The following is a 27,016-nucleotide window of genomic DNA, read 5'->3' as shown; positions in this document are numbered from 1 at the left end:
AAACTAAGATCATGGCATCTGGTCCCATCACTTCACGGCAAATAGATGGGGAAACGATGGAAACAGTGAGAGACTTTATTTTTTGGGGCTCCAAAATCACTGTAGATGGTGACTGCAGTCATGAAATTTAAAGACGCTTGCTCCTTGGAAGAAAAGCTACGACCAACCTAGACAGCATGTTAAAAAGCAGAGACGTTACTTTGCCAGTAAAGGTCTGTCTAGTCAAAGGTATGGTTTTTCCAGTAGTCACGTATGGATGTGAGAGTTGGACTATAAAGAAAGCTGAGCGCCGAAGAATTGATGCTTTTGAACTGTGGTGTTGGAGTAGGAAAGATTGAAGGCGGGAGGAGAAGGGGACAACAGAGGATGAGATGGTTGGATGGCATCACCGACTCGATGGACATGAGTTTGGGTAAACTCCGGGAGTTGTGGTGATGGACAGAAGAGCCTGGCGTGCTGCAGTCCATGGGGTCGCAAAGAGTCAGAGATGACTGAGCGATTGAATTGAACTGAACTGAACTGAGCAAGGACAGAAAAAGCCTGTGCCAATTTAGGTTAGGTTCCCTAGGAAGAGATTCTGTAATGGAGGTTTGCATGGGGGAAGTTTATTGGAAAGTGCTTTTAGGATCAATACTTGTTGGGGTGTAAAAGATAGGCAAGAGTTGAATTGAATGATACAAGCCCCAGTAAAGGCATCAGATGGTCCCATGGGGAGTTCTGGAGCCAAGATGGCCCTTCTGATTCCTCCCACCTGCATATGAGGGGGCTGGACCTTAAACACTCACCATGTAGCAAGTGACTGGATAAAGGGTGCCCTAGGAGGGGGTCCTGACCATGGATGAGGTGGCCTCCTCAGCCCAGGGTGGGGCTCAGTTTTGAGCTGTATGGCAGCTGTCTCTTCAAGCTGCTGGGGAATGACTGCCTCAGTCTGGAATAGAGATCTGCGTGGTTAACCACAGCTTCCACTAAAATCTGCATAATTTTTGATTAATCTGGGAGAGCTAATAGGTTGTCCAAACAATTTAAGTCAATAGCAATTTAAAAAAACTACATTCACGACTAGTAGTTTAGACTTTGCCTTCAGACAGGACGTGCACTGGCGTCTCTCTGTCTCTCTCCACACACCACATGTATGGCTTTGAAGGTTGTTAAACTTCTAAACTAAATTTCTTTGGAATGTGGATAATAATTACTTCTTGAGGTTGCTTGGAGGATTAATAAGCATTATTATTTTTCAGAGCTCTTTTTTTTTTTTTTTTTGGTCTTAAATTTAAGTTGGCTTCAATACAAATGAGAATTTCATTGTATTTCTGCTTTTCCAACTAGGCTCTCTAAGTCACTCATTCGTGTCTGACTCTTTGCAACCCCATGGCCTATACAGTCCATGGAATTCTCCAGGCCAGAATACTGGAGTGGGTAGCCTTTCCCTTCTCCAGGGGATCTTCCCAACCCAGGGATCAAACCCAGGTCTCCCACATTGCAGGCAGATTCTTTACCAGCTGAGCCACAAGGGAAGCCCAAGAATACTGAAATGGATAACTAATCCCTTCTCTAGCGGATCTTCCTGACCCAGGAATCAAACCGGGGTCTCCTGCATTACAGGTGGATTCTTCACCAACTGAACTATAAGGGAAGCCCCCAATCACCACTTAGGAATCTCAAAAAACTTACATGAAATGTTGAAAGAATAGCTATCACTTTGCTGCACACAGGAACAACTCACATGCATCTTCTGATCAATGGCACTGAATCTAAGCTTGTCTCTGGGACACCTTTGATTCTGAATTCAATAACTATCTAGTGAGCACCTCTAAGGAATGACAAGGCACTCACTGGAGCAGTCAGCAAACTACAGCCCATAGGATAAATTTAGTTTGCAGCCTGCTTCTGTATAGTCCAGGAGCTAACTGCTTTTGCTTTTAAAGGGTTGCTTGCAGGCAGGGAAAAACAGTATGCACTAGAGACGGGCGGAGTCTATGACTCGCCCTTGACAGAAGATGGTGACTCTTGCCTTGACACATAACAGTAGACAGGTGAAACAAAACCAGAAACTAGGTAAGCATTGTGAAGAAACAAAGGCCTGAGTTAGAAAATAGGTGACTTCACTTTAGATATGGCAAAGGCCATCTCAGAAAGTAACCTGGAAAACTGAAACTCGCAGGTGAGAAGGAGCCAACTATGTGAGTACTCGTGAAAGGCTGACGGAAGCAGAAGGAAGAGCATGGTAAAAAAAATGCTGAGGCTGGCAAGGCCTGGGTGTTTGAGGTCTGAGCACAGTGAAGGGGAAGGAGGGCAGATAATGCAGAGCCTTAGATGCCGTGGGAAAAGAGTTTGTTTGGATTTTGTTCTGTATTATTCTTTGTGCCAAAAGGAAACTGCTGATCTGGTTGCCATGTGGAAAAAGGATGCAAGTGAGATGGGCAAGTGGGAAAGTTGCATTTCCTAAGTTCCACGGTGATGCCAGAGTTCTGCCAGTGGCCTGGCCCGCCTGCATCTCATCTCACTTTTTTATGCAGAAGGCTGGTTAAAGTGGGATGGATTTGGGACTTGGATTCATTTCCCTTAAGGTTTGCAGGCAGAAGAGAGAGGTTCAACGCTTAACAAACTTAAACGGTAGTGATTCTTCTGCTGTCTTAACGCTATATTCCCTTGCCCTGACTCTCATGCTCTGGTATCCTCCTCCTACGCCTCTGGTTAACTAAAAATCTTCTATCCCAAACAGGTGTTTGACTCCAAAATTAGCTTGATTTGTACTCCCTATGCTCAGCAAAATCGTTCCATCAGTGCTTCTTTGAATATGAGTAAAATTAAGCCAGTCTCACAACAGATAAAAGACAACTTTTTTAGAGGGTGGCTTCAGTCCAGAGAAATCCCAGAATAATAGAATTCTGGAGTGTAAATCATTATGTGTGGGGAGATACTTTTGGGGAAGTAAATATGCTTCTTTAGCCCAGATCTACTGACAGGTTAGGCCATCTGTAGTGGAGAAGGCAATGGCAACCCACTGCAGTACTCTTGCCTGGAGAATCCCATGGACGGAGGGGCCTGGAAGGCTGCAGTCCATGGGGTCGCTAAGAGTCGGACACGACTGAGTGACTTCACTTTCACTTTTCACTTTCATGCATTGGAGAAGGAAATGGCAACCCACTCCAGTATTCTTGCCTGGAGAATCCCAGGGACGGGGGAGCCTGGTGGGCTGCTGTCTATGGGGTTGCACAAGTCGGACACGACTGCGCGACTTAGCAGCAGCAGCAAAGGCACGAGCAGGCAGGCTTGTTAGGCAGGGGGCGCTGTGGCAGCACCTCTCCTGTTTCCCAGGGCCTCCGCAGCGGCTGTGGGAGGCGCACGAGAGCCTCGAGCGGCAGCCCTGTGTGGCGCTCAGGCCCTGGGTCTTAACTCCCGCTTCTCCGTGAGGGGCCCCCGCTTCGAGGGCCCCCCACCCCAGCCGCCAGGGAGCTCCAGCCCTCAGGGAGGACACCCAGAGCATTGTGTTGGAGGGGTTTCTTCAGTGACTACTGAAAATATAATCAGGGAAGATTAAAAATTATCCCAAACTCCCCTTTCTCTTCATCTCTCTGCCCCTCCTCTGAAGAGAGGCCCGAGAGGCTGGGTTAGCCTCTCAGTAGAAATGACACTTAATTGGGGAAATGGATTGAGATACTTTCTTAAAATTTGTTATGCACATATAACTTTTTAAGATTTAAACACGTTTATCATAATTACTTAAATAAAGGGAGTATTTGTACAGCCTGGTATCACACACTTTTCCTAAATATAACTTGGTGTCTTAGTTATTTCTAATGTGTTAATAAAATTTACTTGGCTGTAGTTTCTTCTCTGAATCTTACATTCTCTTTTTTCAAATATTGTTTTCCAGAGAAGAAACGGGTCTAAAGATAGCCTGATTGAAGAAAAATCTCAGACATCTACAAGCAACATGGCTGGAAAACACACAGCAAAAACAATAAAAACTATCCAAGCTTCACGCCTCAAGATAGAGACTTAATCCCAGTGAAGGGCTTGGGATGGGGGTGGGAAGGGTATGTGTGCCACCTTTACTTTGAAACTGTGAATTATAATTATTGAAATATCTTGGACCTGCAGAAGTGTTTCTTCAGAAGAAAATAATGGAGTCTATTGCATCTTTTAAAAGTTTAATTACAGTTTATTTGTGCCTAAGGGCCTTTTTATTTGGTAACTGGAAAGATGGTGGTCTTATAAAACCTTTTTCATTTGATGCCATGTTTACCTTCCTGGAAACTCCCAAGTGTCTTGTCTGCCACCATCAAGACCAGAGGCTTCAGATCAAAGTTCTGGAATCCTGGACTGTGGCCAGGTAGCTATGCAGCAGTGCACTAAGGGAGATGAAAAGGTTCTTCCTGACTCTGGGTAGATCTCTGGCCTGTGTAGAAATGCATGGCTGAGGGATCACTTTCACACTGCAGATATTTTTATTCACATTAATGTTCTTTGTAATACTGTATTTTGTGGCATTAAGTTTCACTGGTTATTTGCAAATGTTAAAAAAAAGTGCTGCTTTTAATTCCTAGTGTCCTTGTCTTGTGCTGTCAGAAGTTATGTGCGGATTTCACTTGACCTCAGCTTATAAATTCATGACCTTCAACCTGAAAGGTCTGCCTGGCTAACTCTTCCAAAACACTACTTCAGACCTTTCCTCTTGGCAGATGACTGCAGTCTACAGGGAAGACATAGTCCTATAGGATCTTTCATCTTCCCCTGATACAAACCTCCTCATGGCTGCCATCAACCCACGTCCTTCCTTTTTTCCTGTCTCTCTACCTATGCTCTGGAGCCCAGCTCCCTCAGCCTTCTCATCCCTGCTGCCTCATGTATTCAGCCTCTTCCTGTCAGCTAGACTGCCATCTAAAGACAGCCAGATCTCACCACCAGACCCTTCTCCAGTTACCAGTGTGCTCAACTAATCTCCTAATGTGCTATCTCAACCCATCTCAAATATGGATTCTTCCCCACTGTTCCACTAAAGCAGACATTACCCTCATGTCACCACATCCCAAGGTTAACTTTCCAGCTATACTGCAGTATTTTTACTTTCATGCATTTCCCATTGCTCCTGCCATTCTGTCCTTGCCAGCTCCCCCTATTCTACATCATCAGTAATTGAGTCTCTTAAATCTAGACCCTCATGGATCACACTTATTCCTGTGGCCAAGTTTTATTCACATAGCTTAGACTACAGACTTCCCTGGTGGCTCAGTCTCCTACAATGTGGGAGACCCAAGTTTGATTCCTGGGTTGGGAAGATCTGCTGGAGGAGGGAAAGGCTACTCATTCGAATATTCTGGCCTGGAGAATTTCATGAACTGTATACGCCATGGGGTCACAAAGAGCTGGGACAAGAGTGAGCGACTTTCATTTTCCTTCAGACTACAGACCAGTGTAGTATCAAGGAGTCACTTAGATTTCTAAGGCAATTCAAATAGACTAGCTCAAAAAGCTGCTCCCCCAGCTCATCTGTGAATGTAGAAGACCACACACCTAGCAATCATTACGGACATATCCTTCATTACTAACTCCTGGCTGCTATAGTTTTAACTATCTCTTCCCTAACTTTACACCACCCTTGTCCAAGGTGGTCAGCTCTGGCATAGACAGAATATGGCATACAGGAGAAGCCTCCAGTTGGCCCACAGCACTGCTTTTCTTGCAAATGTACATTTCCATCATGGCTTTCCCTTGCTTTAAACAGAGCCTTAAGTGATCTGCCCCCTTTTGATCTTTCAGTGAAAGAATGCTGTGTTCTAGCAGTTAAATTATAACACACAAACAAACCTCCAAGAAGCACATTATTTTATTTACAGTCCCACTGTTGTATATGTACATTTATGGGCTGTCCAAAAGCACTTCTTTTTTTAAGCAATCCTGGAAATTTTAAATACTCTAAGCAGCTCCTGAAGATCAAGTTGTCAAATTCCTCACCAAGGACAGCCTAAAAGAAAAAATAAGACGCTCAACTTGACAAGTGAACATTTACTTCAAGACTTATAAACTCAGTACATTCGTCTTTCCTGGATTAAGTCATGCACTTCTGGACTTCATACATCAACATAAAACATGCTTGAGATCTGGCCAAGTGGTTTTTAAAATTTTAGCTACTACGCATAAAATCATGTGAATATTTCATGATAAATGGGATGAGGGTATCCCATTTGCAGTTAATAATCCGTTTACAGCAGTACTAATATTAATGAACTATTAACAATTATAAACTAATAACCACCAGAGAAGGACCCCCGATCTAGAAAGATAAAATTCACGTTACTGATAACTGCTGTTATGACAACTATCAATAATTCAAAACTATCACCCTACCTTAGGTCATCTTCACGCTTCCAGATAGTTAAGTATTCAGTTGGCAGCAGTCTATGCTTCCAGCGTCCATCTTTCACCTGAACAAAAATTAAAACCGGTTAAGAGAAAGGTACACTTGACTTTGCAGAATCAAAACTACATGTGTAAATAATGAGTGTATGTTACTTACGCAGCTCCTACACCAAAGACATCAAATACAAGGGCAGGAAAAAAAGCTGCGAAAGTGTTTTGTGTTCGCCTTTTTTGACACCACATCCACTAGTTTCCAAAAGTGAATGGGCAACACAAAGGCGGTAAGAACACCGCTTAAGGAATGGGCAACACAAAGGCGGTAACACCGCGTAAGGAATGGGCAACACAAAGGCGGTAAGAACACAGCGTAAGCAATACTGCGTGGCGCCGAGGTGCTAACCCTGACAACGGGCGGAGATTCACTGTTCTGAGGATAACTAAGCCCAGTTCTACATTTTCTTCTACAACTCAGAATCCAACTGGGTAAAGAACGCTTAATTACTCTACTAGATGGCTAAAATATTAAAATCTCGAGGCAACTGGTCCTTTCTGTAAGAACATGAAAACTCACCTGCACGGATGGTGATACTCATTTCCGCCAAATTCCGCACCACGACATAGTTATCAACATCTACACCTGAAATGGCACTCTCGCGTTGACCTGATTTCACACCACGACATGGTCGGCATACGTACTGTTACACGGTGAAGCCTTTCCGTTTCACACGCACAAAATTCCCTCATTAGAAATTCCCTGACACACAGTCGATGAAGTCAGAAGCCCCCGCCCCCATCGCCGCGTCTCCTGGCATGGAAAAACAGACTCGGGGCCGCTTGGGGCCTCCTGAGGTCTCAACAACGTGGCGGAGGCCAAAGCAGGCCGCTGCCCTCCACGCGTTCAGGTGCTGGGAGCATCTTGCCCGGCCCGGTTGCGGCAGCAGCCTCCCAAGACTCAGGCAGGCCGCAGGGTCCTGCCCGGCGCCCGGGCCCTCAGAGGGCTGGCTCCGGGGCGACCCGAGCCATCCGAACCTCTAGCAAACGAGCATCCCCCACCGAGAGCCGAGGCCAGAAAGGACGCGCCGTCTTCCCACAATGCTTTTCTACGACTGGAACGACCCATTGCTAGAGGGGTGCGGGGAGGACGGACTGCACCATCGACATTCGCGCGCCCTCGCCAGACGCCGCCGTGTGGCCGGAGGGCGAATTGCCCAGTGATTGGCAGAGGGGCGGGGCGGCACGGGCAGAGTTGTGAGGGCGCGGCTTCTCACTCCCAGCGCCGGCCGGTGGAGCCCAGCGAGCAGTTCTTTATGCGGGAGGGGAGGTTTTTTCCCATTGTGGATACTCAACCACCCCTCCTCCCAGTGTCAAGAGCACACGGTCAGCGCTGAGCTGCGGGTGTAGTCCAGAGGACCGGAGACCTCGTGTTCTGAGGAGGAGAGACAGAGCTCACCGTCTCCAGCTGAGGAAGAGTAAGGTCATTAATCCAGAAATATTTATTGAGTATATACTGTGCTTCATGCTCTATTCTAAATGCCTGAGAACCAGGTGTGAATGAGACAGAGTTCCTGTCTTACATTCTGTTTCTGTGAGAAAGATACGAAACAGGTAACGTGCACCCCGTAAGTTCATCAGTGTAAGTGCCAAGACGGAAACAAAGGAGGCGAAAACGTGATAGGGCCGCGCAGTCCGGTAGGAATCGAGTGCGAACCACGAATGTCTTAAGTTTTCGAAATGCACGTTAAAAGGAACAAGTTAGGAGAAGGAAACGGCAACCCACTCCAGTGTTCTTGCCTGGAGAATCCCAGGGACAGAGGAGCCTGGTGGGCTGCCGTCTATGGGGTCGCACAGAGTCGGACACGACTGAAGTGACTTAGCATGCATGCATGCATGCATTGGAGAAGGAAATGGCAACCCACTCCAGTATTCTTGCCTGGAGAATCCCAGGGACAGAGGAGCCTGGTGGGCTTCCGTCTACAGGGTCGCACAGAGTCGGACACGACTGATGCCACTTAGCAGCAGCAGCAGCATAGAACTGGGGGAGTGGGAATGGATGGCTAGGGAGGTGACAGCTTAAAGATATGGGGTTTCTTTTGAGATGAAAATGTTCTAAATGGTGATGGTTGCATATATCTGTGAATATGTCTAAAAACCATTGAATCATATACTTTAAATGGGTGCATTGTATGATGTCAATTATATCTCAATAAAACCTTTTTTAAGTTAAAAAAAAAGGAACAAGTTAAATTCTGAGTTGCAAACTGTGGTAAGTATTATCATTTAAACATGTAGTTACTATACAATTATTAATGATATACATTGCATTCTTTTATTCCTATGAAGTCTTCGAAATCCAGTGTATTTATTTCTAGTACATTTCAATTCAGATGAGTCACGTTTCTGGTGCTCAGAAGCAGGCCCTGGTCAGCGTGGCTGGAGCCGCCAGAGGAGTGCAGGCTGGCATCAGATGCGGCGGGAGAGACAGGCGGGAACAAATCATATAGGGATTTTACCTGTGGTAAGGGGTTGGGATTTTATGCTGAAATTTTAAAATTGATTTTTAGCACTGAAAGAAAGTAGAGGTGGTTCATTGGTTTCTTGCGGATCACCATAACTTATGGGAGGGATGGAAACTGTAGTGATTTGGACTGTGTGGTTTCCTTGCACCCCCAAGTCCTAGTAGAGAAGCACCAGAGACTTCAGCCCAGCACCTTTCTTTGTTTCTTTGAAGCTTCTGCATGAAGAAAGAGAGAAGGGAGGGAGGGAAGGAAGGAAGGAATGAAAGGGAAAGAGAGAAGATAGAAGAAGTGAGAAAAGAAAAAAAAAAAAGAAACAGAGAAAGAGGAAAGAGAAGAAGGAAAGGAAGGAAGAAGAAAAGAAAAGGTAATTTAATGCCTGTAGTCCAGTGGTCATCCCACAAGGACTGGCCTGAATGATAACATCACCATTGGGACAAAGGGGCAGGGACCATACAGAAGTAAATGTGTAATGACCATGAAAAGGTAAATAAATCTAAGACCTTCATTAGGAAGTCTCTGTAACATCTGGGGAGAGAAAGTTTGGAGAAGGAGAAGGTCTCCTCAAAGAGTGTTATTTGAAGACTCTGAAGGGTACAGTTTGGGGATTATGGCAACTTTCAATCTTGCCTTCTTGCTCGGGAGAGTCAGTGAGAAGATATTTCTTTTGGCTGGAGGAGCCAGCTGACCCAAGTTCCTATCCAGCTCTTTGACTTTTGGCTTCCCTGGTGGGCAGACGTTGAAGAGTCTACCTGCAGTAGAGGGAGACCCAGGTTCAATCCCTGCGTCAGGAAGATTCCCCCGGAGGAAGAAATGGGAACCCACTGCAGTGTTCTTGCTTGGAAAATCCCATGGACGGAGGAGTCTGGCGGGCTACAGTCCATGGGGTTGCAAAGAGTCAGACACAACTAAGCGACTTGACTTTCTTTCTTTCTTTGACTTTTGTGCTTTTGGGTAAGTGACCACGTCTCTAAGCCCAGGGTTCTATCTTATAGGATAATACCTTTACCTGTGTACCACATGGGTGCATGTGTGCCTGCTCCGTTGCTCAGTCATATCCGACTCTTTGTGATCCTATGGACTGTAGCTCACCAGGCTCCTCTGTCTATGAAATTGTCCAGGCAAGAATTCTGGAGCGGGTTGCCATTTCCTCCTCAAGGGGGTCTTCCTGACTCAGGGATTGAACCCGCGTCTCTTGTGTCTCCTGCACTGGCAGGCAGACGCTTGGCCGCTGCACCACCTGGGAATTCCACGTGCCACATTGTTGTCGTTCAGCCGCTAAGTTGTGTCCGACTCTGCGGCCCTAGGGGCTGCAGCATGCCAGGCGTCCCTGTCCTTCACTGTGTCCCAGAGGTTGCCATGGACCACATAGATTAAAGATTTAAGCAAGGTTTGTTGCATCAGTTAACACTGTACAGTACATAGTGACACCCAATTAAGGACTCTGATGAGCTATACTCTCCTTGTTTACTGCCATCCCAAGTATGGAAACTTCTTGGGTTGACGTCTTAAGGAAGGGGGGTACTATGCTGCTATTTTTCTTTTAACATCTTGACATTTTGTTTCCACCTCATTCTTTCTCATCCGCCCCTTGTAAATCATCCCTAAACTCTGGATGGTTCAAGAATAGAAGGCATTTGTTTCAATTACTGGATTAATGTTAAGTGTCAGGAAATTCATTTGAAATTCTTCATCTTCCCGTCTGCTTCGACCTCACATAGCCTAGGAAGGAAGGCTTGATAATTCAGCCAACGCAAGCAGAAAGGACGTGAGAAAAAGTTAGGGGGTAGTTCCTATGCTGTTGGTATGGAAAGATGTACAAGCTACCTACAGTGTTAATGCAAGCGTGGAACAAACCCAGTTTCCTTGTTCTGATTGGTAGGCAGAATAATGGTCCCTCAAAGGTGTCCACATCCTAATTCCCAGAACCCGTGAATATGTTCCATTATGTAGTAAAAAGGGGGCTTTGCAGATGTGATTAATATGAGGGACCGCGCAATGAGAAGATAAAAAACGCAGAGAAAAAAAGTCAGAGAGATGTGGCAGAAGAGAAGGCAGGAGAAGGACTCAACCTTCCGTTGCTAGCTTTGAAGATGGACGGGGAAGATCTTTGGATGGACAGCATCTAGAATCTGGGAACGGCCCTCCTCTGACAGCCAGTAAGCAAACACGGACGTCCTGTCTACAGCTGTGTGCACCGAATCTGCCAACCACCTGAGTGTGCACGAAAGCAGATTCTCCCCTGGAGTCTCCAGAAAAGAACACAGCCGTGCTGATGCCTTGACTTTAGTCCACTGAAACTCATGCCAGACTTCCTACCTACAGAGCTGTGATCATAGATTTGTGTTGTTTGAAGCTGCTAAATTTGTGTTAATTTGTTATGGTGGCAAGAGAAAACTAATAAACCCTGTAAGGGTGGAGAGGGAGAAGTGGGCTGCTTTTCTTCCCCTGCTCCTCGTCCTGCTTCAATTTTCTCATCAGGGACACAGTAAAATTTTGCAGATAAGCTATGCACATTTCATTGTGAAGTGCTTAATCCATAGGACTGACATTTTCTTTATGTTGGGAGTTAGGGATCTGATATAAAATCCAATAGATATTAAATAATTTGAATACTCAATTTAAAGTCATTTGTGATTTTCTTGGATTTTCTCTTTAAACAATCATATTATCTATGAAAGTGTTTTTCCTTTCTACTTATACTGTGTGTGTGTGCATGCCCAAACTGGGACATGTAGGATATTGTTGAATAGAATGATAATAGACATCCTTGTCTTGTTCCCAGCTTTAAGAGAATGCCCGTAAAGTTTCAGCATGTATGTACAACATGTATGACATTTTAATGCATTTTATCGTTGATTGGGTTAGAGAAGTGTCCTATTTTTAGTTTGCTAATAGTTTTTTTTAATATATCATGAGTGGATGTTAAATTTTATTAAATGGTTTTTTTTTCTGCCTCTATTGAGATGAACACAAGGTTTTTTCTTATAGTGTGTTAATGAGGTGAATTGCGTGAATACATTTGCTAATGTTGAACCAGCCTTACATTTCTGGGAGAAACCAAACTTGTCATTTCAAAAACTGTTCTGTTTAGAATTACTGCATTTATATTTATGGACAAGAGGGGATTGTGTTTATCTTTCTCATACTGTCTTCGATAGTTTTTTTTATCTATGTGTTTAGACATTTGTGCATTTATTTTTGGCTGTGCCGGGTCTTGGCTGCTGTGAGCGGGCATTTCTCTAGTAGCGACAAGCAGGGGCTGCCCTGGAGCTGTGGTGCTCGGGCTCCTTACTGCGGTGGCTTCCGTTGCAGAGCACAGGCTCTAGGTTTACAGGCTTCAGTGGTTGTGGCACCGGGGTTTAGTTGCTCTGTGTCATGTGGGATCTTCCCAGACCAGGGGTTGAACTGGTGTTTCCTGTAATGCAAGGCAGATTCTTAACCACTGGACCACCAGGAAAGCCCCTTTGATAGTTTTGGCTAGAATTATACAGATAGTTTGGGGCTTCCCTGGTGGCTCAGACAGTAAAGCGTCTGCCTGCAATGTGGGAGTCCCGGGTTCAATCCCTGGGTCGGGAAGATCCCTTGGAGGAGGAAATGGCAACCCACTGCAGTACTCTTGCCTGGAAAATTCCATGGACTGAGGGGCCTGGTAGGCTACAGTCCGTGGGGTCGCCAAGAGTCGGGCACGACTGAACGGCTTCACTCACTCACACAATAGTTCTTCTTGTCCTTGTGCTCGGTGGCTCAGCCGTGTCCGAGTCTCCCGGTCCCATGGGCTGTAGCCCACCAGTCTCCTTTGTCCATAGAATTTCCCAGGCAAGACTGCTGGGGCAGGTTGCCCTTTCCTACGCCAGGGGATTTTCCCAAGCCAGGGATCGAATCCTTGACTCTTGCCTTGGCTGGTGGATTCTTTACCATTGCTCTATCTGGGAAGCTCCTAGATATCTACTTAATATTAGTAACTTGTCTCTGAACAAATTACAGATATTCTATGCAAAAACATTTACTGGGAGCCTATTTCCTTTGTTTTAAATGGTAAAATTATAATGAGTTTGTCCTTAACCCAAACTAGTTTCATAAAATGTAACTAAAATATATTAAACAAAGCTCTATTAAATAAAAAACTGTAACAATAGGCTATAACATCCATAACTTCCCTTCCTGATCACCCAATCATATAGTTATGAACAAATAGTTGCTTTGTCAGCATTAACATAATCTCTTTTATTGTTACTACTTTTCTGCTTGGTTTGCTTCTTTCTCCATTAATCTTTAACATTTCCTCAGCTTTCTTGGTTCTCAGAATACAAAACTGGGGTCAGGGGGAAGGCAATATGAAATATGAAAGGCAGTGTGGAAATGTGGCAGGAAATGACTCACACTGAGGATGGTATGGTACTTTAGTGCTTCTTCCATCCCCAATGGCGTCTATATGGAATATCCCTTTCACTGAAATTCAGTATGCTTTGTGATTTGCTGACAGATGATGCTGGGAACATTTTTCCAGTTGCGTTTGTAATGCAACTCAGGGCATTCCCTATACCTTTGTTGTTATTGGTAAAAATGTGTTTTGGGGTCCTAAATATAATATTTCTATATAAATAGTCGGTTTTTTAGTTTTTAGGATTTACTTTTAACTGGAGGGTAATTGCTTTACAATGTTGTTGTGATGTTGGTTTCTGCCATTCACCATGAACCAGCCATAAGCGCACCTGTGGCCCCTCCCTCTTGAGCCCCTCATAGCACCCCGGTACCACCCCTCTAGGTTGTCGCAGAGCACAGGATTGAGCACCTTGTGTTTCGCCCTTCCCGATGCTACCTGGGCTGCATACGGTGCTGCTTGTGTTTCCACGCTCCTCTTGCAGGTTGGCCCTCCCGCTCCTTCCCCTGCTGTGTCGGCAAGTCTGTTCTCTGTTCCTGCCCTGTGGACAGGCTGGTCAGTACCTAGCTTCCATCTATATGCGTTAATATACAGTATTTATTTGTTTCTCTTTCTGACTTCACTCTGTTGTTGTTTTGAATGATGTATGTGTTATATGATGTTGGAGTATTAAATACAAGAGTTAATTTATTGGGAAAACATTAATCAGGAAAATGTTCTGTGGAGTATGCCTATACAGTTGCTGCTGCTGCTGCTAAGTCGCTTCAGTCGTGTCCGACTCTGTGCAACCCCATAGACGGCAGCCCACCAGGCTCCCCGTCCCTGGGATTCTCCAGGCAAGAACACTGGGGTGGGTTGCCATTTCCTTCTCCAAGGCATGAAAGTGAAAAGTGAAAATGAAGTCGCTCAGTCGTGTCCGACTCTTAGCGACCCCATGGACTGCAGCCTACCAGGCTCTTCTGTCCATGGGATTTTCCAGGCAAGAGTACTGGAGTGGGGTGCCATTGCCTTCTCTGTGCCTATACAGTACTGGCTTTATAAAATTACTTGGAGACTTTTTCCTCTTTTTGTCTACTCTGAAGAATTTAATATAAAGTCAGAAATTTTTTTAAAGTAAAAAATAAACCTCCCTTTAAGAATTATCTGGATCTAGAATTTTCTTTGTAGGAATATATTTCAAACTACTGAATCAGTTTCTTTAATGATTGAACCATTCACGTTTTTTCTTTAGTCAGTTTTGTTAAGTCATCCTTCTGAGGAATGTATCCATTTCGCCTCCATTCTGCTGCCTTTTGGAATTGTTGATCCAGGAAACATGGAGAGTCCCAAACAAAATCAAACTAAAGACGATTACACCAGGACACATTTTTTATTAAAATGGCAATAAGTAATGATAAAGAGAAGATATTAAAAGCAGCAAGGGAAAAGCAACAAGTTACATACAAGGGAACTCACCTAAAGCTCTAGATGACTTTTCAGCAGAGACTCTGCAGGCCGGAAGGGAGTGCCACAATATATTTTAAAGTGATGAAAGGGAAAAATCTACAACCAAGAGTACTCTACCCAGCAAAGCTTACATTCACATTTGATGGAGACATGAAAAATTGCAAGGATAAGCAGACGCTTACAGAGTTCAGCACCACCAAACCAGCTTTACAAGAAATGATGAAGGGGTTTCTCTAAGGGAAAAACAGAAGTCCACGACTAGAAACACAATTATTGCAATAGGAAAAACAGGTAAAGGCAAATGTACCATAAACGTAGTAAACCAACTGTGTGAAAACCTCCTAGGGAAGTTAAAATACAAGTAGTAAAATCATCTAATCCACAATGAGTAGTTAAGGGATACGCAACCGAAAAGATGTGAGATATGATGTCAAAAACAGTAATTATAGGGCAAGGGGGGTAAAAATGAAGTCAGCCCTTGGATATCTGTTAAATTAGAAGTTACCCCTCAGATCATTGTTACCAAAATACGCAAATAGGCCTCTTTTATGGAAAGACTGGGCAGGTTTCAGCCTGCTGCTTCTGTGCTGGGCCTGAGGGGTTAGCCATGCTGTCTGTGTGAGCCCTTTAGGGACTGTCTTTTAGAGCCCTGTGGCCTTGTGTAGCTCATGGATGCAAGTCCTACTGGTTTTCAAAGCTAGATGTTTTAGGTACTCGTCTCTCAGGTGGAGGTCTTAAAAGTTAGCATCAGATTGGAGGTCTCAATCCTTCACTCCTTAGGGAGAAGCTGGAAGGTGTTGAGTTCCCTCCTAGTTAGGTGTTGCTGCACCAGGGCTGGGGGTTATGGCAAGATTGTTTCTCAGCTTCTCCTTGGTTTTATGTGGGTTTTTTCTCATTTTCCCAGTAAGTAGGAGTCTAGTGTTTTCTGGATTTTCTTCAGAGGAAATTGTCTTGTGTCCAGCTGTTGATTCAGTGTGTCTCTGGGAGGGTGAGGTCAGAGAGCCTCTTACGTTGCCATTTTGAGCCAGATGCTGAGACTGAGTTTCTGATGTCAATGATTAGAAATTATTTTTCTAGCATTTCTCTTTGGTTCTTTTTCAGAGATGTAGGTTACTTATGATATCTTTTGTTCCTTTGTTATGTACCCCCTTTTATTTCTCAAAAATATATGTGAGATTTATATTTAAATATAAACACACTCATTCAATATTCTCAAGGTCAGAAATTAAAGTTGTCTGTTTCAACTCACTGATATATGTTATATGTTTTCTTATAGGTTGGTTTTTTTTTTTTTTTAAACTGTAAGAATATGTTCTCTGGAAACTAAGCTGTGGTAATCTTTTGGGTGTGTTCCTCTAGAAAAGGTTTATGTGTGGTGTTGCTGGGCATTTGGGGTGCTTTTATCAGGTCTTCCCTGCTGGCTCCGTTGGTAAAGAATCCACCTACAATGCAGGAGACCTGGGTTGGGAAGATCTCTTGGAGGAGGAAGTGGCCACCCACTCTGGTATTCTTGCCTGGGAAATCCCATGGGCAGAGGAGCCTGGCGGGCCCCAGTGCACAGGGTCGCGAGGGGTGGACGTGACTTAGCGACTAAACCGCTGCCACCACTACTGCCTGGAGGCGCTGTCAGGCCGCCCCACCCGCTCCGCAGAGCGCCAGCTGTGCGCCCTCCTGCGTGAGGGAGAGCTGGTGCTAGCCATTCTCTAGAGAGACATTCCCCCCGTTTTATCCTTCCTAATAAAAAGTGGGATAACTGTCTCCACTATTTCTCTCCGTAGGGTGATTCACTCGCTACCACCCTGCCTCATTCACTTAACATATGGATGGGCAGTTCTGCTTCCCGCTGGCTCAGGCCTTATGTCCTAACTTCCAACTGACCCTGGGAAGCTTAAGCTGTAAGCCACCAGGGATAGGTCGATAGATGTCCCAGGCACATACCAGCTCCAGAACTTACTTTGGATTAATGCTGTCTTTTATATGTGGCCTCTGAGGACTTCCCTTATTTTTTAGCCAACTCAGCCATGCATTTAGAAAGATATTTTAAAATATTTTATCCAGCATTTTTAATTTTTGGAATTAGGGGACTTCTCTGCATATCTCCTGCCACATTGCAGGTACAGAAGAATTTGCGTTTCTTCATCAATTTGATCCTTGAAAAGCCATTCAGCTTAAGAGTGTCAGAAGGCTTATCACTAATCCTGCTTTTTCTACTAACAACCTATCTGTAAAGGTAATAACTCTTCTCAAAATAATTTATAATTTAGAGCAATTCTCACAGAGTATCTATTAAATTAACTTGGTTAAATTTTTTTGCAACTTCACAAAATTATTCTGAAGGTCATTTAAAGCAAGAAACTAATGAAAATAGCCAGAAAAATTTAGAAAAAGAAGAGTAATGATGGAGGGCTAACTCCTTACCTAACTCTAAATATTAATATATATTCCAATATTAAATATTACAACATTCTCAACTTCATAAGATAATTAAGGGTTTGGCACAGGCACTCACCTATCAATGAAATGGAAGGTATAACTCATAAGCATTTGTTCTGTATGTTAAATTTTAATATATCTTAAAGCAGACACCACAAATCAGCAGAGATGGGAGGGCTTCAACCCACGCCTGTCACTGATAGGAGTGATTTGTCATTTTGGAAATAAAAAGAATATTACCTGATATAAATCAAAATAAGTCCTGTATAGTTTAAAGAATTAAATGGGAAAAAAACAAATAATAGAAAGGCTAGTGAAAATATTTGACTGAAGAAAGGACTTACTAAACTTAATGGCTAATGGCTGTTTCTGGAAGAAACTGATTACAACGAATAGCAACATAATATACTTTCCTTACTTTTTGGCCATGAGGAAGTATTACCTTTCAAAATAATAATCTTTATTTAAAAAATAAATAAATGAAAAGAGTAAGAAAATAATTTGATTTGGCAAAAATTAAAACTCTTTATCTTACATAATTAAGGGCTTCCCCAATGGCTCAGCGGATAAAGAACCCACCTGCCAATGCGGGAGACATAAGGAATGTGAGTTTGATCCCTGGGTTGGGCAGATCCCCTGGAGGAGGGCATGAAAACCCACTCCAGTATTTTTGCCTGGAGAATCCCATTGACTAAGGAACCTAGCGGGCTACAGTCCAAAGGGTCGCAAAGAGTCAGACACGACTGAGCAACTAAGCATGCACACACATCTTAAATATTACAAGGAAAATATCTTGTATCTACAGGCCAAATTCTTACAATAGATATACCTTAACAAATATAATACTTAATAAAGTATTCCTGTTAATCCATAGAAATGCTGATAACCCAGTAGGACCAAAACCAAGAAAAGATGTTTCACAAAGGAGAAGCATGGACTCTGAAACATTGAGAAGTGTTAATACCTTAAGGAATTTTTTTTGAAAAATATTTTTGTAACCCTATTCATTTGTATAAATGTAAACTAAATTTCCAGTTTTATTTTCATATATTCATTTTTTAACTAAAAGCTAGGTATGTCTATGTTTAGAGAAGCTTTGTCTCTTTCATTTTGTTCTTATTTTAGGGTGTGATTAGGCCTAACTTTTTTTCCTGACAGATCTTTTATTATTAATTTACTAATCATTTTGCTTATTGTGTTCAGATGATGTGGTTTATCTTAACTTGGTTAGCAGAGCCTTTATGTGAAATCTCTTCTGCATCCCCATGTTAGAGGTCTTACAGAAATATTTTGTTTGTCAATGCCAGTGATGCTGCAAGTAGTAGTGTTCCATCGCTCAAAACTGTCCAATTCTTTGTGGCCCTATCGCCTGTAGTCCATCCAGCCTCTTCTGCCCATGGAATTGTGCAGGCAAGAGTATTGGAGTCGGTTGGTATTTCCTACTCCAGGGGCTCTTCCCCACTCCATGATCGAACCCGCGACTCTTGCATCTCCTGCATCCACAGGTGGATTTTTTAGGACCAGCACCACCTGGGAAGTCCCGTGATACTTGCAAAGAGACTGTTAAATGAATGCTGCTTCAAGAAATTCCTTAAACAAGTCTGACAGTACAGGCAGTAAACCGCCAGGTGGCAGTACAAGCCAAGCACAAAACTTCCCTGTGCTTAACAGATGCATTCTCAGTTGTTACACTTTAATTGGAATGAAATTAGCAATCAAATATCCACATTGGAGTAGAATCACCCTCTTCTCCAGGTGTTTTTAAAACCTGGGTTTTTATACAAGTTTTTCAGAGGTGATACTTCGATTTTTTTTTTTAATATCTGGTCAAGTTGCATAGAAAAACCTGTTTTAATATGCTGCTGCTGAGTCACTTCAGTCGTGTCCGACTCTGTGCGACCCCATAGACGGCAGCCCACGAGGCTCCCCTGTCCCTGGGATTCTCCAGGCAAGAACACTGGAGTGGGTTGCCATTTCCTTCTCCAATGCATGAAAGTGAAAAGTGAAAGTGAAGTTGCTCAGTCGTGTCTGACCCTCAGCGACACCGTGGACTGCAGCCTACCAGGCTCCTCCGTCCATGGGATTTTCCAGGCAAGAGTACTGGAGTGGGGTGCCAGTGCCTTCTCCATTTAATATGCTACCTTGAGTAATTCAAAAGAACATCTTATGTATTCCAGTCTGGACACAAATGAAACATCTTTCAGTGGTAAAATTCCCTGTGCCACAGAAGTGTATGTCCTAAGCCAACTAGGAAAATAAATCTGGTGCTTTTAGTCAGGATCTAGACTGCCAGGAAATATACATAGCAATTGGAGTTGAATTATTAATAGATACTTCTTTTGTGGGTTAGAGAGCTCAGTCTGTCTTAATTTTTTTAAGTCAGGTATGACTTGATTGCAGTGCTTAGTCACTTTCTGGAAATAAATAGTTGCTAGATAAAAATAGGATTTTTAATTTTTGTAACTAAATATATGTGGCATGTGTTTCATATCCATACATTTCCAAGGGTATTCTTAGGAACATCTGTTTCCATATTAGTAACTTTCCTCTTTGGTGGTGCCCGAGGCTTTCTTTGGTGTAGACAGCACTGGAAGGTCTTCTGTGAGACGAGTGCTCCTGTGAGGCACAGAACAGTTCCAACAGCACAAACCCCCAAACCTGGGTTTCTAATGAGTGGCTTTAGTTGCATTAATGTTAATGTTTGTTTTAGCCACTGAAAGAGAATTCCTAGCTGCTTGATTAGAGATTTGAAGTCTCACAGCTGAATAAATTAAATCCCTGAGTACTGAGGCTCAGCTTGAAATTGATCACACAGAATCTCAGTCAGGAATCTGTGAAACATCATGGTGAGCCCAGGAGGAGCTGAAGGATGGGAGGAGTTTGAGGGTTCTGATCCTTCAAACTTTCAAAAAATTAAGTAATTTCAGTAAACTCCGGTCTATAATAACCAGTGTGGTTACAATTCCGTAAAGTACTAATAAGTGACTGATGTGAGTCCTTAAAAGCTGCGTCACTTACTTATGAGAAGCCAGAAAGAATTTAACACCCATCACAGTGAAATTTCTTTTTTTAGTAAGGTATCCAGACCTCGAGAGCTGAGTAGAAGAACCTAGCAACCTGAATCTAAATAAGACACAACTAAGTCCCTTATTATGTACCCCTGTCATTGTGTATGTTGATAAGTACTTTAATAGCTACCAAGGGGATGTTGTTTAATAGGTTGATGTTCAATAGAGAGATGTTTCTAGGAATGCCCTTGGCCTTTTCCTTTCATCTTTTTTATTGTTGGTCTGTATGAAGATGTTGAAGGCACCGTTATAAAATTTGAGATGATATGAAGTTAAAGAGGATAAATTAGACAGAATCCTAAAATCTTAGGTTTGTTGAACTTGGTGAGTGTTAAAAGAATGATTTTGAAGAGAATATATGTAAAGTCCACTATGTGTGCCCTAAAATCAACAGCGTGTATATAGGATAAGTTGTAACTTAGCTGTAGCATGCCTAGAAAAGACTTAAGGGAATTTGTTGGCAGTGAATATAATATAAATCCATTTGTACCATGGCAATCAGCAGTGTAAGTGTAAACTTAGGTTTTATTAATCAAAAAGTGTGCCATGGCAAAGGAGAGATGTTCCTTCTTCCCCAGGCTGCACCATCCTGTCTTCAGTTCTACGTGCTGTCCCTCAGGTGCGTCATAGGCAGGCTCGGGACTATTTAGGAAAAAGACCACCCAGGTAACAAGAACACTAGAGGCTGTGTTATAAAGGAAGTGACTGAAGGAACTGGGGACTAGAAGGTGCAGTATCAGAAGACAGAGTGACGTTGGCTTCACATGTTTGGAAGTCTGCCCTGTGAGAGGGGGGTTAGACTTGTTCTGAGTCATCCCAAGGGATCAAATTAAAATCAAGGGGTGGAAACCTTAAAGAGGCAGTTTTGAGTTTCATATAATGACTTTCTAATGGTTGAAAGCAAGCCCAGATGGGAACAAACTGTTGAAGAGATGGTGATTTCTTCATCATGAGGCTGTCCAAGCATGGATGGGTAAGAACTTAGAAATATCTTAGCAACTGATAGACAGTTAAATACATTTAAAAATCCCTTCCAAGGTGGTCCAATGGTTGAGACTCCACGTTCCCAATGTAGAGGACACGGGTTTGATCCCTGGTCAAGGAACTAAGGTCCTGTTTGGCCTTAAAAAAAATTCCTTTCAATTCTGAGAGTTTATGGTTATTTTCTTAATCCATATTTTCTTAAGCTAACAAGACTCCTTAAGAAAAGGCATCTTTAAAGATTGAGCAATATTAATTTACCTCAATAATCCTAATATGTGTTATTTTTTCTTTTTAATGTCTTTAGTCAGCAGAGACAGTATTAGGATTTTAAATGTGACTTTTATTCCTGTTATCTCAGAAAGAAAGAAAGAAAAAAAGTGAAGTTGCTCAGTCGTGTCCGACTCTTTGCAACCCCATGGACACCAGGTTCCTCCGTCCACGGGACGTTCTAGGCAAGAGTACTGGAGTGGGTTGCCATTTCCTTCTCCAGGGAACTTCCTGACCCAGGGATCGAACCCAGGTCTCCCACATTGTAGATAGATGCTTTACTGTCTGAGCCACCAGGAGATAAGGTCAAAACTCCAATGGCAAGATAAACACAGTAGATGCCAAGTACTTCCAAATCCTAAAGAGATCACCTGAGCAGATTGTATTATATGGTTGGGCAACCAGTTCGGCCTGTATTGGCCCATTGCTAACCTCTAGGGTTGGAGCTTAAGCACTGGTGATAAAAACTGTTAGAGTCATTGGCATGCTGTATAATACCCGTCCCCACCCCGGGGAACTCTGGGAGAACGTGGTGTGTATGGAAGTTTGGGAGACTCAAGGACTGTGACGCTAAGAGAGACCGTGGCTGGAGCTGCCCCTGCCTGCAGTGGCTCAGACGAGAGCGATTTGGTGGAAGCAGCTCCACCATCATGCAGTGGGTGTGGCAAAGGTGCCTGTTCATTTTAAAAGGTTGCCTGGAGGGTGGACTACCATAAAGGGCTGGTGGAGGAGACTGACAAGAAGTCAGTGAGAGGAGATTCACTGCCTAGAGAGCCAGGCCACTAGGTTCAAAGCCGGGCTCTGCTACTTACTTGCTGTGTGATCATGGGCAGAGGTGGAGCAAGAAAGGTAGAAGAACCTAACCCCATGCACCTGCCTGCCCGAGGCTTAGGAAGATGGGAGCCAATTTACATCAGAGATTTTGGAATTTGGACAGTAAATGAAAGAGGCTTTTAAAATACTCAAGTAAGACCATTCTTGCAACTTAGATAAGAGAACTGTGGGACCTTCCTAAGTTCCCATTCAAAGGGAGTGAAGGAGTCCAGAAAGCAGGTGTGAAGAGAGTGGAAAAAAGGATAAAGCTGTTCTCTGTGTGCATCTTGAGCAGAGCAGCTTAATAAGTAGATGAGCTGGCTACAGCAGTGACTGGAAATGCCAGCTAGATTCTTGGTGTGGTTTTGTCACCAAAGAGCAGTGTCAATAACAGGTCACCCTATGTCTCTGGGTCCTAAATTTCTTCACCTGCAGAAGATCTCCAGTTCCTTTTAGCTTTGTAATGCTCTTTCCATTTTACGTCACAACCAAGGCTTGGTATCCGTGTGTCTGTCTATCTAATTTAGTATTTATAAATGTTTATATCCAGAAGTTTTTCCAGAAAAGATTTAATTAACTGAACTTTGATATTTTTTCCCCATTGGTATGCGACTGTGTTTTGTGCCTAAATGTAGTGGTAAGCCTATCTTCTGTGTTTCTGGTTTGTCCAGTAGTTTTCCTCTCTGTTAAACTTAATATAGATAAGCTTTAGTAAGATACGGCATTGTGAGCACATGCATTTTCAGTGTCTTACCCATATTAATTCTGCTGGTGCCGTCTACCTGTGATTTTTACATTTTGTCGATGAAAAGGCACAGGCAAACTACATTCGAGGAAGTAAAAGGAATGGGAAATTAAATATGAAAGAATCCCTCAGATCTCTTGGAATTGATGAGATAGTTCTGCATTTTCTTGCTCATGTGTGCAGAACAACTAGGCTTCATTTGCCCTTGGATTTTAAGTCTCTTCAGAGCACAGCTGCTGTCTAAGGTGATGGAATTATCTGTAAATTCCTGTCAGAGTCTCTGACAGGCCCCAAAAAGGGTTGGCACAAACAAATCATTTCTCTAACTAGTTGGGCTATTTAAAATTATACAGTAAGGTGTACATTTCAGTTCAAATGAAAATGAGACACTGATTAGAACATCATAAAGCAGTCAGAATGAGTGGGCAACATACCTGTTAATCTACTCAGTTCTTTGCTGGAATCCCTAATGCCAACGATTGCCCCATTTATGGCGCTAAAGCCTGTAACCTGAAATGTCTTTGCTGTTTGTGTCCAGTTTAGATTTAAGTGATTGCTGAGTTTTCTTCTGTATCCAGAGTCTTTTGATTCAGCTCAAGAGACATCATCTTTAAATCCTAGGTATAAATTCAGCCATGGCAGCTTAAGCCTCTAAAATCTCAGTATTTAGAGCATCAAAAACCCTGTAAGAATGCCGTGAGAATATTTGTATGTTGCTGAGAGAGAATGGAAAGTTAAGTATAATAAAGTACCTTTCTTTAAAAAATACATGTATGTTCATTTAATTTCTTTTTTGTTCCCTCATGGTCAACAAGAGTCCGAAATGCACTATTTGGGTGCAGTCTCAAAAATGACAGAATGATCTCTATTCATTTCCAAAGCAAACCATTCAATTATCACAGTAATCCAAGTCTTTGCCCCAGCCACTAATGCAGAAGAAGCTGAAGTTGAACGGTTCTAAACCTACAAGACCTTCTAGAACTAACACTCAAAAAAGATGTCCTTTTCATTATAGGGGACTGGAATACAAAACTAGGAAGTCAAGAGATACTGAACCTGGAATAACAGGCAAATATGGCCTTGGAGTACAAAATGAAGCAGAACAAAGGCTAACAGAGTTTTCCCAAGAGAATGCACTGGTCATAGCAACCACTCTCTTCCCGCAACAAAAGCAACAACTCTACACATGGGCATCCGTAGACAGTCAATACCAAAATCAGATTGATTATATTCTTTGCAGCCAAAGATGGAGAAGCTCTATACAGTCAGTAAAAACAAGACCAGGAGCTGATTCTGGCTCAGATCATGGACTCGTTATTGCCAAATTCAGACTTAAATTGAAGAAAGTAGGGAAAAACACTAGACCATTCAGGTATGACCTAAATCAAATCCCTTGCAATTATACAGTGAAAGTGACAAATAGATTCAAGGGATTAGACCTGATAGATAGGGTGTCTGAAGAACTATGGACAGAGGTTCGTGATATTGTACAGGAGGCAGTGATCAAAACCATCCCCAAGAAGAAGAAAGACAAAAGGCAAAATGGTTGTCTGAGGAGGCCTTACAAATAGTGGAGAAAAGACTAGAAGTGAAAGGCAAAGGAGAAAAGGAAAGATATACCCATTTGAATGCAGAGTTCCAAAGAATAGCAAGGAGAGATAAAAAGCCTTCCTCAGTGATCAATGCAAAGAAATAGAAGAAAACAATAAAATGGGAAAGATTAAAGATCCCTCAAGAAAATGAGAGATACCAAGGGAACATTTCATGCAAAGATGGGCACAATAAAGGACCAAAATGGTAGGGCCTTAACAGAAGCAGAAAATATTAAGAAGAGGTGACATGAATACACAGAAGAACTATACAAAAAAGATCTTCATGACCCAGATAACCACAATGGTGTGATCACTCACCTAGAGCCAGACATCCTGGAGTGAGAAGTCAAGTGGGCTTTAGGAAACATCACTATGAACAAAGCTAGTGGAGGTGATGGAATTCCAGCTGAGCTAGTTCACATCCTAAAAGATGATGCTGTGAAAGTGCTGCACTCAATGTGCCAGCAAATTTGGAAAACTCAACAGTGGCCACAGGACTGGAAAAGGTCGGTTTTCATTACGATCCTAAAGAAGTGCAATGCCAAAGAATGCTCAAACTACTGCACAATTGCACTCATCTCACATGCTAGCAAAGTAATGCTCAAAATTCTCCAAGCCAGACCTCAACAGTATGTGAACCATGAACTTCCAGATGTTCAAGCTAGATTTAGAAAAGGCAGAGGAAACAGAGATCAAATTGCCAACATCTGTTGTATCATCAAAAAAGCAAGAGAGTTCCAGAAAAACATCTACTTCTGCTTCATTGGCTATGCTAAAGCCTTTGACTGTGTGGATTACAACAAACTGTGGAAAATTCCTCAAGAGATGGGAATACCAGACCACCTTACCTGCTTGTTAAGAAATCTGTATGCAGGTGAAGAAGAAACAATAGGACCCAGACATTGAACAACAGACTCGTTCCAAATTGGGAAAGGAGTATGTTAAAGTTGTATATTGTCACCTTGCTTATTTAATATGCAGAGTGCATCATGAGAAATGCCAGACTGTATGAAGCACAAGCTGGAATCAGGATTTCAGGGAGAAATATCAGTAACCTCAGATATGCAGATGACACCACCCTTATTGCAGAAAGCAAAGAGGAACTAAAGAGCCTGTTGATGAAAGTGAAAGAGTGAAGTAAAAAAGGGCAGTGAAAAAGTTGGCTTAAAACTCAACATTCAAAAAACTAAGATCATGGCGTCCAGTACCATCACTTCTTGGCAAATAGATGGAGAAACAATGGAAACAGTTGATAGACTATTTTCTTGGGCTCCAGAATCACTGCAGATGGTGACTGCAGTCATGAAATTAGAAGATGCTTCCTTCTTGGAAGGAAAGCTGTGACCAACTTAGAATATTAAAAAGCAGAGACATTAATTTGCTGACAAAGGTCCATCTAGTCAAAGGTATGGTTTTTCCAGTAGTCATGTATGTATGTCAGAGTTGGACTGTAAAGTAATCTGGGCACTAAAGAATTGATGCTTTTGAACTGTCGTGTTGGAAAAGACTCTTGAGAGTCCCTGGGACTGTAAGGAGGTGAAATCAGTCCTAAAAATTCATTGGAAGAACTGATGCTGAAGCTGAAACTCCAATACTTTGGCCACCAGATGCGAAGAACTGACTCACTGGAAAAGACCCTGATGTTGGGAAAGGTTGAAGCAAGTAGGAGAAGGGGATGACAGAGGATGAGATGGTTGGGTGGCATCACTGACTTGATGGACGTGAATTTGCACAAGGTCCAGGAGTTGGTGATAGACAGGAAAGCCTGGTGTGCTACAATCCATGGGGTCACAAAGAGTCGAACACAACTGAGCGACTGAACTGATCTGAGCTGATGTTCCCAGAACTGCTCCATATTTGTGGTGGTTAAAGGATTGTAAATAGAGAAATAAGAGCACTGAATTCTATTTCTGAGGTCAGATTATCTTCTTTCTGCCTTATTAGACTATGGCCTCCGAGTCTAAAGATGTAGTTCAGTGATAATGTGGGACAATTGTATATGTAATAAATTGTAGGGTAGCAGTACTATTCCAGGCTTCTGGCACTATTATTTCTGCAACCCAGCATATTTCCTCTCCTTTCCTATTCCTTTAGTGCAGATTCTACTTCCTGTCTTCATATAGGGATCAGCACAAGAACTAATAGAGTCTTAGAGCTTCATTCACCTGTCTATGTGGTTGGTTCAGATCCGACACATGACCTGAACAAGGCCAGTAAGAGCCCTTGTCTAGGAGACTGTCCTATAGTGCAGTCAATAAGGAAAATTGCTTTTACTTCTGTGTTCCTGAAACTGGAAGGGTATCTGTGTCTACATGGGGCAGGCTCATTCACATGGACGTAATGGGTTTTCCAGAGAGTGGGTGGTGCGTGAAGTCCTCTCGAGGCCCAGACCAGGCACTGGCACTTCT

The 27,016-nt window shown here is 42.9% G+C and overlaps 1 protein-coding gene, 2 long non-coding RNA genes and 1 other non-coding gene across 15 annotated transcripts in view; 2 read left to right on the top strand and 2 right to left on the bottom strand.

The window, feature by feature from the left end:
- The window catches only part of EPB41L4A (erythrocyte membrane protein band 4.1 like 4A), a 293,459-nt gene extending 288,916 nt beyond the window's left edge, over window positions 1-4,543 (top strand). For all 11 annotated transcript variants that reach the window (XM_086323340.1, XM_086323337.1, XM_086323334.1 and 8 more), the window contains one exon: window positions 3,878-4,543. In XM_086323340.1, coding sequence (XP_086179466.1) covers window positions 3,878-4,006 — 129 coding nt within the window. In that variant the 3' untranslated portion in view covers window positions 4,007-4,543. The remainder of the gene's footprint in view (window positions 1-3,877) is intronic.
- Window positions 4,544-5,812: 1,269 nt separating this feature from the next.
- Window positions 5,813-7,457, bottom strand: LOC147365495 (uncharacterized). The gene is made up of 3 exons (XR_015135596.1): window positions 6,935-7,457; window positions 6,352-6,428; window positions 5,813-5,968 (listed from the first exon to the last, which is right to left on the bottom strand). It is a non-coding gene; the product is annotated as an uncharacterized LOC147365495 (long non-coding RNA).
- On the bottom strand, window positions 6,508-6,644 carry LOC147365496 (small nucleolar RNA SNORA13). The gene has a single exon (XR_015135676.1). It is a non-coding gene; the product is annotated as a small nucleolar RNA SNORA13 (small nucleolar RNA).
- Window positions 7,458-7,502: 45 nt separating the features above from the next.
- Window positions 7,503-27,016, top strand: part of LOC147365493 (uncharacterized) — a 318,067-nt gene continuing 298,553 nt past the window's right edge. The window contains exon 1 of one of the 2 annotated variants that reach the window (XR_015135598.1): window positions 7,503-7,832. This is a non-coding gene — a long non-coding RNA (uncharacterized LOC147365493). Of the gene's footprint in view, window positions 7,838-27,016 lie in introns of both variants that reach the window. The other variant, XR_015135597.1, reaches the window with a different exon arrangement.

This window comes from Bos grunniens, chromosome 10, assembly GCF_055505025.1.
Source record: "Bos grunniens cultivar Pamir isolate PY7600 chromosome 10, Bosgru_T2T1.0, whole genome shotgun sequence".
In the NCBI taxonomy this organism is placed as follows: domain Eukaryota; kingdom Metazoa; phylum Chordata; class Mammalia; order Artiodactyla; family Bovidae; genus Bos; species Bos grunniens.
The sequence above is the reverse complement of the archived record's forward strand: the minus strand, read 5'-3'. Positions and strand labels throughout refer to the sequence as shown.